The sequence below is a fragment of the Budorcas taxicolor genome, chromosome 16 (assembly GCF_023091745.1).
Source record: "Budorcas taxicolor isolate Tak-1 chromosome 16, Takin1.1, whole genome shotgun sequence".
NCBI classification, from domain to species: domain Eukaryota; kingdom Metazoa; phylum Chordata; class Mammalia; order Artiodactyla; family Bovidae; genus Budorcas; species Budorcas taxicolor.
In genome coordinates, this window is record NC_068925.1 from 58,221,017 (window position 1) to 58,235,811 (window position 14,795).

Below are 14,795 nucleotides of genomic sequence, written 5' to 3' on the forward strand. Positions count from 1 at the left end.
ACTAATTATAACAGGCAAGATTAATAAATTTGACTCCATTATAGACAGAAACTTTTCTTCATCAAATAGCATCATTAAGACAATGAAAAAAGCAGCCCAATTAGAGGGGGAGAAAGATCTGCTATAGATAAGTAGGTAGATAGAACAAAGAATTTTTATCTAGAATATATAAGCAAACCAGAAGGAAAATCAATGAAATAGAAAAGATGCACAAAGCTTAAACCAAGTACTTCATAGATACACAAAAATCCAAATGGCCAATTCATAGTACTGAGTACTCAACCTCATCATCCATCAGGGAAATGCAACTTAAAACCACAAAGAGATACCAATACATATCCTAAGATGAGCTAAACTGAAAAAAGTCTACTGATATCAAGTACTGGCAAGAATATAGTACAACAGGAACATTCCTACAATTCCTGTAGGAAGAGTAACCAATTCAACCACTCAGGCATTGTTTGGCATTATCTACTAAATTTGAAGATGTACATATCCTATGACTTAACAATTTCATTTCTACACATGAAGCACTGATATATATATACCTTGATAAGATCTATAAATATGATAGTAACATTGTTTGCAATAACAAAAATGGTGTGTATTCAATTAATAGAATACTAAACAACAACAAAAGGGAATCAATTATAGCCATATACAACACTAGGGATGAATCTTAACACTGAGCCAAAGAGAAGAACAAAACATTACATAAGGCAGAAGTGCATTTATATTAATTCAAAAGAGACTTATAAATTAAAAATACTTAAGACTTTAAAACAATAAAGAAAAACAGAGACATCAGAATACTGACTACCTAAAGGCAAGGGAGAAGACTATAATCTGGAAAGGGTAGGCAGAGAGCTTTACTGCTGCTGCTGCTAAGTCACTTCAGTCGTGTTCGACTCTGTGTGACCCCATAAACGGGGGCCCACTGTGTCTGGGATTCTCCAGGCAAGAACACTGGAGTGGGGTGCCATTTCCTTCTCCAATGCATGAAAGTGAAAAGCGAAAGTGAAGTCGCTCAGTCGTTCCCGACTCTTAGCGATCCATGGACTGTAGCCTACCAGGGTCCTCCATCCATGGGATTTTCCAGGCAAGAGTACTGGAGTGGGGTGTCATTGCCTTCTCCGAGGGAGCTTTACAAGTCCTAGCAAAAATCTATCATTGGATCAGAATGGTGGTTACATGGATGATCGTGCTGTGAATCTTTAAACTGTAATTTGTTTCACAAACTTTTCTATGCTTTATTTTGTATAAAAATATTAAAATGCAATATATTTATATTCAAAATAAAACTTCAAACAAAACCAAAAGGAAACCAAGGTCCCTCAAAACTGTCCTATTACAAGGAGTTAAAAAGGTACTACAAACGAACAAAAGTATATTTTAAAATTAAATTGAATGAAATATAAGGCAAATTGTTCAAATGCTGGTACAAATTTGCACCAAGGAGACTGGCTTTTACATAGAAACTGAAGCCCTCTTGTTCAATCTATCTTTGAACAAAGAATAGCATGTTCATTTAAAAACATATATTTGTTAAGTGCTGTGGTAGGCTGGCTCTAAGACAGCCTCCGAAGAGTCCCACCTCAGAATCCATAACCTGTATAATTTCCTATTTGTGTGGGCTGGACCCCCAAAATTTGCTTCTAATAGAAAAAACAAAACATTTGTTGAGATGTAACTTTCAAGATTAAGCTATAGAAAGCATGTGGCTGCCGTCTATAAAACTCTCTCATTTTCTTACTTTCTCACTCTGAGGAAGTCAGCTGCCATGGAGTAAGTTATCCTATGGAGAAGCCCATGTGGTAAGAATTTGGTATCTCTTCCCAACAGCCAATGAGTTAATTCAGATGCATTCCTGTCCCCGTAGAACCTTAAGATACCTGCTGCCCTGGCCAACCCCTGGATTGCTTGGTGAGAAACCCTGAGCCAAGGCACTCAGTTATTCTACACCAGGATTCCTGACACTAGATAGTAAATGTTTGCTGTTTTTAAGCCATTCATTTTGAGGGTAACTTGTTACACAGAAATAAATAATTAATGAAAATGCCTACTCTGTGCCTTGCACATTCCCTTCTCTTAATACTCAAAAGAGAGTCAATAGAAAAAAATAAAAAACAAAAATTAAATCTACAATTCTAAAACCAAGATGTGACACTTGAACAAGTAAGTATGTTAACTCTGAAAAGTAGATTCAACTGCCCTATTAGAAGTTCTGCATAAAATCACAAAGCTAATTTCCAGAGTCTGAAAGCTAATCTTGAGGGAAAAAAAAAATCAAAAGCAGTAACTGAACCCCTGGTCAATCTGTATTACTTTATAGTTATATGCTATATCCTTCTTGCCAGAAACGATTTCAAATCTAAATACGTTGCAAACATTAAGACACTCTAGAGAAGTGTAAAAAATCTCAGAGAGAAAAGAAAACCTTAATAATTCAGATCATAGATAATAATCAGCCATTTCATTTAATCCCCAGTTATCCTTATGTTTGGACTGTTCACTTAATTGATTCATTATCAAGTAATTTCCTATGTCTTAATTTCATTCAATGAGTTCAAAGTCTAATATAAAAAGAACCACATAAAACTACTGCAAAACAATCTGATGTTGTTTTAGGAGGGGAGAATGTATGTAGGAAATAGAAAAAAACTATCACTTTTCCAAAGAATTTGCTATAGCGATGATGGTTGGGTAATGAATTAATAATTTTGCTTCCATATGTCATAAAATGTTCAGCTTTATTACTTAAACTATGGTTCAAGGACCAAGAGCATCATCATCTGGAGCTTGCTAGAAATGCAGATTTTTAGCCTCCAACACACACCCTCTTCATCAGAACTTGGATTCTAAGAAGATCTTCAGGTGATTCTTAAATTGAAGTTGAAGATAAAGTACCCACCAAAAAAATAAAAGTCATTTAAGTATATATAAACCTTTAATTCATAATGAAAATAATTTTAATAGTTATTAAAACATATTAAAATCACAACTGCTACCTCAGCAAAAGTTAAAGGAAAATACAATCATAAACCATGTGAACAACATTTAGCTATAAACAGAAGCATAACATGGAAAAAATCCAATCTGAACAAAGTAAAAAAAAAAGCTAAAAACAGACATCATGAATAGTCAAAAAAAAGTGGAAATATCGAACTAAGATAATATAAAGTTCTGGCAATGCACAGTTATCAAAATAAGTTCTCATCTTTTTACTTTCAAAAAATAATAAAGACTGCCTGAAGCCTAAAATACATGGTTATATTTTTTGAGTGAAAATGACCTAATTAGACAATTGAAAGTAAAAATGTAAGTAAGATTTGAGTCAGTTCGGAATTTAAATATAAAAGAGTTTTCAAAGTTATTTTAGCATGCTACTGAGACTATAGGATTTTATCTTTGGTTTTCCCATATTTTGTACTATTGTGAAATGACTTTGACATGTTTAAATGTTTAGTTAGCACATAATGGTTATAAAATTGCTAATAAAAAGTTATTTTTTAGTTATCCTGCATGGCTTACGCTTTCCAAGTTCTAAATAGGTAGCTATATTTTTACTTGTTTTTCCTCTCCAGCATTCATTTTAATCATAGGAAAACTGTAACTCATATGTTTTCTTTTCAGGGTGAAAGCTTGAGCCTAACTGTCATTTGAGCCTAACTTTTCATTCTTTGTACCTATTCTTTATAGCTTTGAGGTAATGTCATTATTTTCAAATCTACAGAAAACGTTTTAACTCATCTCTAAACAGGGATTTTTAACATATCAAGTTGCAAAGGTAAAAGAAGTTAAATAACAAAGCTTAAAAAAAAACAAACGCAACTCCTAAAAACTCAAATGCTTTCAAATATTTAAATAAAAACTTAAGCCTGAAGTGCTTTCACAAAAATGGGGACAAGAATCAACAACAGTAAAGAAACATTATGTAAAACACACAAAATAATATACCTCTCTCTTATTTCTTCTTGCAACCTTGAGGAATTCCATAAGGATCTGTAGCTGGGCTGCATGTGATTCCTATAATAGAAAATTATAATTGTTCTTTTAAAATACAACTTTGAGTTCAAAGTCTTCTTTAACACCACAGTATAATCAGTATGAAGCAACTTTATTCATCCATCATTTAAGTTAGTCTTACTTCTATTTTGCCAGTTTCTTATTTGCTAATTGGCATTTTTAAAAGCAAGCTATTACAGGCTTCCCCAGTCGCTCGGTGGTAAAGAATCTGCCTGCCAACGCAGTAGACACAGGTTCAGTCCCTGGTCCAGGAAGATCCCACATGCCATGGAGCCACTAAGCCTGAGAGTCAGAGCTACAGAGCCCGGGGGCCACAACTACTGAGCCCACACAGCATAGAGCCCATCTCCATGACAAGGGAAGTCAGCAGAATAAGCCCTCAGGCCACAGCTAGAGAGTGGCCCTTACTAGCCAGTCAAAATCTGAAGCATCACTGAGGTATTATACATACTACAGAAAAGCACGGCCACTTTGGCTTGCAGGATCTTAGTGCTCAGACCAGGGACTACTCAGCCCCTTGGCAGTGAAAGCAGAGTCCTAACCACTGGACAGGCAGGAACTCCCCACTTCACTTTCAATGAACTGAAACTAGCTCAAGCAACAAATGAGCTCCAACTCAGCTGAATTCCTGATCAGACCAAAGAGGTCAACCTCTTATCCTGGCTTCCTGACAAAGGAGAAGACAAGACCATTCAGGAAAAAAGTATTAACCACTTTACCTATACTGCTCTTGAATATAGAACATCTAAGACATAATTTTAAAATTACAAGACATGAAAAGAAGTAGGAAAGTCAAGAGAAATAAACAGGCTAAAAGAACAAAATTCATGGAAGACTCACATGCTGGGATGAGCAAAAAAAGAAAAAAAAAGACTGTAAAATATTTCTATATATTATTACAGAATTAAAAGAAAAAATGGACATGAGTGAAAAAAATAGACAATTAGAAAAGAACTGGAAAATCAAAGTGTAAATCCTAGAAATGAAGAATACAGCCTGAAATAAAAAAAATTAAAACAAAATTACTTCAGATAAAGTTAGGAACAGATGGACAGAGCAGAGGAAAGAAATAACAAATTCAAAGACAGATCAAAAAAAAAAAAGAAGCACCAGAAAACTGAGGGATAATATGAAAAATAAAACATATGATTGGAACCCTAAGGAGAAGCAGAGAGCACAGGGCTGGATAACGTTCACATGTTCAATAAACAGATCCTCTCGTTTCGTGAAACACAACCAGAATAAACATTTTTTAAATGAAACCTAGGAATACCATAGTCAAACTACTGAAAACCAATGTCAAAAAGAACATCTGAAGAGCAGCTAAAAAGGATACACTATCTTAAGGGGAAGAACAGTAAGAATGACTGAAAATTTAATCAGAATCAAAGAAGCAAACAGAAAATGAAAATATATCAATAAGGTGCTAAAAGAAAAACAAAAAACTAGACTTCTATGAAGATCAAACCTATCAGCTCCACAAGAAACAGAAAAGAAATCATACAGACAGAAGGGAAACGACTCGGAAGGACCCTCATCTACAAGAGAAAATAAAGACATCTCAAAGGGTAAATACATTGGTTCAAAAGGGTCCTTTTCTCTCCTTTATTGCAACATATCTTCAAAAGACTAGTGACTTTTCAAAGCAAACATAGGTGGAGTTTATAACATTTATAATTTGAATCACAAAAGGCAGGAGCTTGGTAAATTGAAATACTATAAGGTCTTACATTTTCCAGAAAATGGTATCTAGTTCACCCTTAAACAACTCAGGTTAGAACTGCACGGGTCCACTTATACACAGCATTTTTTCAATAAATACAGACTATAGTACTACATGATTTACAGTTGGCTGAATACAGACGGTGAATTGTGGATATGGAGGGCATATTATAAAGTTAGATTCAGATTTTCAAATTCACAGGGGTCAGCATGTCTACTTACTGCACTGCTTAAAGATCAACTGTATATATAATGCTGGTTTGAATAACAATGTCCTGGAACTGTTATACTATAAACTCAAGGTTGAGTGTGAAAAGTGAAAGAGGAATTCTGTAATCCTTAGAGAAACCACTAGAAATATAATAATTATAAGCAACATGCAAAAAATAGAGACAATAACATGCTAAAATGAAATCCTGGAAATACAATGCTCTCTAAAGAGAAGAATAAAGAAGAAACAGAAAATAAGGAATATATGGAAAACCAAAAAACAAATACAAATGTGGTGAGCTCAAACCCAACCACACCAATGATAGTATTACATTTAAATGAACTTAAGCATTTGAATTAATGAGCTTATTAGATATCATTAAAAATTCAACTACATACAGTTAAGAGACACACTTTTTTTTTTACTATACAAAAAGCTTTTATTTTTTTAATATATATTTATTTATTTTAATTGGAGGCTAATTACTTTACAATATTGTATTGGTTTTGCCATACATTGACATGAATCCACCACAGATGTACATGTGTTTCTCATCCTGAACCCCCCTCCCACCTCCCTCCCCATCCCATCCCTCTGGGTCATCCCAGTGCACCAGCCCTGAGCACGCTGTATCATGCATCGAACCTGGACTGGTGATTCGTTTCACATATGATAATATACATGTTTCAGTGCCATTCTCCCAAATCATCCCACCCTCGTCCTCTCCCACAGAGTCCAAAAGATTGCTCTAAACATCTGAAGAGACACACTTTTAAAATATAAAGGCAACAATAAAACAGAAGTACAAAGATACAGAAGAATATACAACAGAAATGCTAGTCATAACTAAACTACTTAAGCTATATTATCAATAACATAAGAAAATATAAAAACAGACTTCAGTACACAGTCTATTTCCAGCATTAAATGTATACAATCCATAGTGACACAGGGGATGATTCATCCAGAAAACAACACAATCCTAAACATGCATGTACCTAATAATGAGATTCAAAATACATGATGTAAGAATCATAGAAACCAATGAAAAACAAATAATCAAAAATAGTTTTAACAAATCCCTGGCAACCCACTCCAGTATTATTGTCTGGAGAATCCCACTGACAGAGGAGCCCAGTGGGCTACAGTCCACAGGGTTGCAGAGTTGGATGCAACTGAAATGACTTAGCACACATCAATAACTGATGCAGCAAGGAAAAAAAAAATCTGAGTAAGAGTTCCAAGAATAGCAAGGAGAGATAAGAAAGCCTTCTTCAGCGATCAATGCAAAGAAATAGAGGAAAATAATAGAACACAAAAGTCTAGAGATCTCTTCAAGAAAATTAGAGATACCAAGGGAACATTTCATGCAAAGATGGGCTCAATAAAGGACAGAAATGGTAGGGACCTAACAGAAGCAGAAGATATTAAGAAGAGGTGGCAAGAATACACAGATAACTATACAAAAAAGATCTTCACAACCCAGATAATCACAATGCTGTGATCACTCACCTAGGGCCAGACATCCTTGAATGTGAAGTCAAGTGGGCCTTAGAAGTACCACTACGAACAAAGCTAGTGGAGGTTATGGAATTCTAGGTCAGCTATTTCAAATCCTAAAAGATGATGCTGTGAAAGTGCTGCATTCAATATGTCAGACAATTTGGAAAACTTAGCAGTGGCCACAAGACTGGAAAAGGTCAGGTTTCATTCCAATCCCAAAGAAAGGCAATGCCAAAGAATGCTCAAACTACCACACAGTTGCAATCATCTCACACACTAGTAAATTAATGCTCAAAATTCTGCAAGCCAGGCTTCAGCAATACGTGAACTGTGAACTTCCAGACGTTCAAGCTGGTTTTAGAAAAGTCAGAGGAACCAGAAATCAAATTGCCAACATATGCTGGATCATCAAAAAAACAAGAGAGTTCCAGAAAAACATCTATTTCTGCTTTATTGACTATGCCAAAGCCTTCGACTGTGTGGATCACAGTGAACTGTGGAACATTCTTCAAGAGATGGGAATACCAGATGACCTGACCCGCCCCTTGAGAAACTTGTATGCAGGTCAGGAAGCAACAGTTAGAACTGGACATGGAACAACATACTGGTTCCAAATAGGAAAACGAGTATGTCAAGGCTGTATCCTGTCACCTTGCTTATTTAATTTATAGGCAGAGTACATCATGAGAAATGCTTGGCTGGATGAAGCACAAGCTGGAATCAAGATTGCTGGGAGAAATATCAATAACCTCAGATATGCAGATGATACCATCCTTATAGAAGAAAGTGAAGAATTAAAGAGCCCCTTGGTGAAAGTGAAAGAGGAGAGTGAAAAAGCTGACTTAAAGCTCAACATTCAGAAAACTAAGATCATGGCATCTGGTCCCATCACTTCATGGGAAATAGATGGGGAAACAATGGAAACAGTGTCAGACTTTATTATCTGGGGCTCCAAAATCACTGCAGATGGTGATTGCAGCCATGAAATTAAAAGACACTTACTCCTTGGAAGGAAAGTTATGACCAACCTAGACAGCATGTTAAAAATCAGAGACATTACTTTGTCAACAAAGGTCTGTCTAGTCAAAGCTATGGTTTTTCCAGTAGTCATGTACGGATGTGAGAGTTGAACTATAAAGAAAGCTGAGCACAGAAGAATTGACGCTTTCGAACTGTGATGTTGGAGAAGACTCTTGAGAGTCTCTTGGACTGCAAGGAGATCCAACCAGTCCGTCCTAAAGGAAATCAGTCCTGGGCGTTCATTGGAAGGACTGACGTTGAAGCTGAAACTCCAATATTTTGGCGACCTTATGTGAAGAGTTGACTTATTTGAAAAGACCCTGATGTTGGGAAAGACTGAAGGCAGGAGGAAAAGGGGACGACAGAGGATGAGATAGTTAGATGGCATCACCAACTCAATGGACATGAGTCTGAGTAAACTCTGGGAGTTGGTGATGGACAGGGAGGCCTGGCGTGCTGCAGTTCATGGGGTCTCAAAGAGTCAGACACGACTGAGCAACTGAACCGAACTGAATATTAACAAATGCTACATTCATAAAGCACAGCAAGTAACACTGTTTTTAAATGAAGGTGAACATTTAACAAAACATAGACCATATATTGAGCTATAATAAAAATCACAATAAATTTCAATGGACCAAAAGCAAACAAATTGAACTTACAGGCTAAAATGCAGTGAGAAAGATAAGAATTCTTATTTCAAACAACAAAACATCAGGCTAGTTATATGAGTGGATTCATTTCAGACAAAGCACCAGAAATAATACATTATCCAAGGAGCTAGGTGGAAAAATAAACTCAAAATACACAGGCATCAGGAGGAATACTCTCAAAAGACTGCCTCAGCCTTGAGGCAAAATTAGACAAAAATCTATTCTAGTTCTCCCTAATAGAACTTAAAACACAAGCTTCAAGAGAATCAAGCTATTTTGAAAACACTTAACTACACGCCAGAACAAAGCTTAGGAATGTGTAGAGGAATACAAAATTAACAATATTAAACAGGGTAAAACGTACAATTTCTGGCATCCAATCACAAAATCAGTAAGCATGCAAATAAGGAAATGCTGCCCAAAATAAGGGGGGGAAATTCATCACTTAAAACAGAAACAACAATGACACAAAAGTCACAAAAGTCATAAAAAAGTCCTACAAGTTAGTACAAAGCATAAGTATAAGGAGAGACAATGGAATATAGAAAAAAGCAGTGAACTTGACAACAGAAACAGAAAGTATACAAGATGAACTAGATGGGGTAAAAGATAAAAAATAAGTAAGCAGAGCTCTTTATCCATGAGCTGTGATACAACTTCAGTCAGCCTAAGAGATGTGTAACACGAGTTCCCCAAAGTAGAGAAGGTGACAGAAAAATATTTGAAGAAATAATAACTGAAATTTTTCCAAATCTGGTGGAAACTATAATATCACCATCCAAGAATCTTAAAGAACCTCAAGAAGAAGAAACGTGAGGAAAAAAAAAAAAAAAACTATACGAAGGTATATACCAAATTCAAAATACTTAAAACCATAAAAAGAACATACACTGAGAGAAATACAGTTCATTTCAAGGATCAAGATTTCTCATCTGAAACAATGCAAGACACTGGATGATGGAGCAACAGCCTTAAAACAGTGAAAGAAAAAAATTAAATCTATAATTCTATACTTATTTGGAAGTCTCTTTCAGATACAAAGGATAAATAAAGACATTCTCAGATATAAATGGTGAAAGAATTTATCACCAGCAGATCTACACTAAAGAAATAATAAAGGCTGTCTTTCAGGCAGAAGGAAAGTTACTAATGGAATTCAAAAGAATGAATGAAAGAGTGAAGTGAATGGAAAACAAAGGAATGAAGTACACCAGAAAAGATCAACATATGGGCATATACAGAACTTTAAAAATATATCCATAGAGTATAATTTACTCTTCAAAATTAATAATTTATTAGGGAGTTATGACATATATAGAAGTAAAACAATTGACAAACACAGTACAAAGGCTGAGAGAGAAGAAATGTAAGGATATTGGTGCAAGGTTCTTATACTACCAATGAAGAAGGATAATATTACTTACAGGTACAATGTAATGTAATGTAATATAATGTATAATTATGTTAAAAACCCAAAAGCAATCACTAAGAAACCAAACAAAATGTTGTATCTGACAAACAGAAGTCAGCAAGACAAAATAAAATCATAAAAAATACTTAATCTAAAATCATATAAATCATTGTCTAACCATGACACAATTCAACTGGAATTCAATTATCAAAATACCATTTGACAAAGTAGCAATATTCAAAACACACACACACATTTCTTACAAATCAATAAAAAAAGACAATCTATTAGGAAAACTGGAATAGGCTATGAACAAGCAATTCAAATAAGAAACCAAGGTAGTCCAACAAATGAAGAAATTGTCCTCACTAGTAATTAAAGAAATACAAAAAATACAAAACAACAGAACCCACACACACAAGCATTTGGCAACTATCAAATCAGCAGAAACTAAAAAACAATACCAAAGGTTGATATGGTACAAACTCACAGAAGAGCAATTCAGCAATACTTAATATGGTTAAAATGTACATGTAAACCCTATGAAGAGCAATTACACTTCTTAAATCACTAAGTATTTATATATGAGCACAAGAAGACATGAATAACAACACTAAATGCATTACTGACAATCTTGAATACAGAATAATTTAAATGTCCATCAACAGGAGAATAGAAATGTTCATGCAATGGATAACTGTAGAGAAGTTAAACATACTAGATCTATCTTCATCAGTGGAAACCTCAAAAAGTAAACAAAAAAGGCATATGTCAAAGGATAAACACAGTTTGAAACTTCTAAATCATATAAACAACACTTACCCTCTTTTAGTTTTAATAAATAGTAACACTTTTTCTTAGATTTGCCTTTTGAGAATTACATTTTTTTTTATACTTAACACCCTCTCATCTCATTCCATTCTCCCAGAGTAATCACCATTTGAAGTTTGCAAGGATCCTTCTGAAGTGTGTATAACCTTTTTTTAATAAAATATATTTTATTAAAATATATTTAAGTGTTGTTTATATGATTTAGAAGTTTCAAACTGTGTTTATTATTTGACACATGCCTTTTTTGTTTACTTTTTGAGGTTTCCACTGATGAATATAGATAAATAAAATATATTTTATTAAAAAAGGGTTATACACACTTCAGAAGGATCCTTGCAAACTTCAAATGGTGATTACTCTGGGAGAATGGAATGAGATGAGAGGGTGTTAAGTATAAAGTAAAATGTAATTCCCAAAAGGCAAATCTAAGAAAAAGTGTTACTATTTATTAAAACTAAAAGAGGGTAAGTCAAAAGTTGCATTATTTACTGTATTTTTCTGTATGTTGGAAACATTCATCAAATTTCAGTTCAGTTGGTCATTTGTGTCCGATTCTTTGCGACCCCATGGACTACAGCATGCCAGGCTTTCGCGCCCATCACCAACTCCCAGAGCTTGCTTAAACTCATGTCCATTGAGTCGGTGATGCCATCCAACCATCTCATCCTCTGTCGTCCCCTTCTCCTCCTGCCTTCAATCTTTACTAGCAACAAGGTCTTTCCTAAGGGGGCACCTCTTCGCATCAGGTGGCCAAAGTATGGGAAATTCAGGGTCAGCATCAGTCCTACCAATGAATATTCAGGATTGATTTCCTTTAGGATTGATTGGTTTGATTTCCTTGCTGTCAAAGGGACTCTCAAAAGACTTCTCCAACACCACAATTCAAAAGCATCAGTTCTTTGGCACTCAGCTTTCTTTATGGTCCAACTCTCCCATTCTTACATGACTACTGGAAAAACCATAGCTTTGACTACACAGACCTTTGTCGATAAAGTAATGTCTATGCTTTTTAATATGCTGTCGAGGCTGGTCATAGCTTTTCTTCTCTCTTAAATGAGCAAGTGTTTTTTAATTTCATACCTGCAGAGACCGTTTGCAGTGATTTTGGAGCCCAAAAAAATAAAATCTCACTGTTTTCATTATTTCCCCATCTATCCACCAGGAAGTGATAGGACTGGATGCCATGATCTTGGTTCTCTGAATGCTGAGTTTTAAGCCAGCTTTTTCACTCTCCTCTTTCACATTCATCGAGAGGCTCTTCAGTTCCTCTTCACTGTCTACAATAACAGTGGTATCATCTGCACATCTCATGTTATTGATATTTCTCCCAGCAATCTTGATTCCAGCTTGTGCTTCATCCAGCCCGGCATTTCGCATGATGTACCCTGCACGTAAGTTAAGTAAGCAGGGTGATGAAACACAGCCTAGACGTACTCCTTTACCAATTTGGAACCAGTTTGTTGTTCCATGTCCGGTTCTACTGTTGCTTCTTGACCTGCATACAGATTTCTCAGGACGTAGGTAAGGTGGTCTGGAATTCCCATTTCTTTAAGAGTGTTCCACAGATTGTCATGATCCACATAGTCAAAGGCTTTGGCATAGTCAGTAAAGAAGTAGATGTTTTTTTGGAATTCTCTTGTTTTTCTATGATCCAACAGATGTTGGCAATTTGACCTCTGGTTTCTCTGCCTTTTCTAAATCCAGCTTGAACATTTGGAAGTTCTCAGTTCATGCACTGTTGAAGCCCAGCTTGGAGAATTTTGAGCATTAATTTGCTGGCATGTGAAATGAGTGCAATTGTGCAGTAGTTCGAACATTCTTTGGCACTGCCTTGGGATTGGAATGAAAACTGACCTTTTCATTCAAAACAGTCCTGGGGCCACTGTTGAGCTTTTCAAATTTTCTGGCATATTGAGTGCAGCACTTCCATAGCATCATCTTTGAGGATTTGAAATAGCTCAACTGGAATTCCATCACCTCCATTAGCTTTGTTCATAGTGATGCTTCCTAAGGCCCACTTGACTTCTCACTCCAGGATATCTGGCTCTAGGTGAGTGATCACACCATCGTGGTTATACGGGTCATTAAGATCCTTTTCATGTGAGGGTGCGTGAGCACGATGGCTGCATTTGTATAGTCCTTCTGTGTATTCTTGCCACCTCTGCTTAATATCGGAGAAGCCAATGGCACCCCACTCCAGTACTCTTGCCTGGAAAATCCCATGGATGGAGGAGCCTGGTAGGCTGCAGTCCATGGGGTCGCTAAGAGTCGAGTCGGACACGACTTCACTTTTGCCTTTCTCTTTCATGCACTAGAGAAGGAAATGGCAACCCACTCCAGTGTTCCTGCCTGGAGAATCCCAGGGAAGAGGGAGCCTGGTGGGCTGCCATCTATGGGGTTGCACAGAGTTGGATACAACTGAAATGACTTAACAGCTGCTTAATATCTTCTGCTTCTGTTAGGCCCATCCCATTTCTGTCCTTTATTGTGCCCATCTTTGCAAGAAATTTTCCCTTGGTATCTTTAATTTTCCTGAAGAGACCTTTAGTCTTTCCCATTCTATTGTTTTCCTCTATTTCTTTGCGTTGATCACTGAAGAAGGCTTTCTTATGTCTCCATGCAATTCTTTGGAACTCTGTATTCAGATAAGCATAGCTTTCCTTTTCTCCTTTGCCTTTTGCTTCTCTTCTTTTCTCAGCTATTTGTAAGGCCTCCTCAGACAAGTCTGCCTTTCTGCGTTTATTTTTCTTGGGGATGGTTTTGATCACCATCTCCTGTACAATGTCACAAAACTCCATCCATAGTTCTTCAGGCACTCCATCAGATCTAATCCGTTGAATCTATTCGCCACTTCCACTGTATAATCATAAGGGATCTGATTTAGGTCATACTTGAATGGCCTAGTGGTTTTCCCACTTTCTTCAATTTAAGTCTGAATTGGCAGCAAGGAGTTCATGATCTGAGCCACAGTCAGCTCGTAGTCTTGTTTTTGCTGACTGTATAGAGCTTCTCCAATTCTGGCTGCAAATAATATAATCAATCTGATTTGGGTATTGACCATCTGGTGATGTCCGTGTGTAGAGTCATCTCTTGTGTTATTGGAAGAGAGTGTTTGCTATGACCAGTGCGTTCTCTTGGCAAAACTGTATTAGCCTTTGCCCTGGTTCATCTTATACACCGAGGCCAAACTTGCCTATTACTCGTGGTATCTCTTGACTTCCTACTTTTGCATTCCAATCCCCTATAATCAAAAGGACATTTTTTTTTTGGTGTTAGTTCTAGAAGGTCATGTAGGTCTTCATAGAACCATTCAACTTCAGATTCTTCCGCATTAGTGGTTAGGGCAAAGACTTGGTTCCTGTGCTATTGATTAGTTTGCTTTGGAAACAAATAGAGATCATTCTGTCATTTTTGAGAT

The 14,795-nt window shown here is 36.1% G+C and overlaps 1 protein-coding gene across 2 annotated transcripts in view; it reads right to left on the reverse strand.

Annotated features, from left to right (window-relative positions):
- The window catches only part of COP1 (COP1 E3 ubiquitin ligase), a 230,527-nt gene that overhangs the window by 164,381 nt on the left and 51,351 nt on the right, over positions 1 to 14,795 (reverse strand). For both annotated transcript variants that reach the window (XM_052653649.1, XM_052653648.1), the window contains exon 6: positions 3,958 to 4,026. In XM_052653649.1, the coding sequence (XP_052509609.1) occupies positions 3,958 to 4,026 (69 nt within the window). The remainder of the gene's footprint in view (positions 1 to 3,957; positions 4,027 to 14,795) is intronic.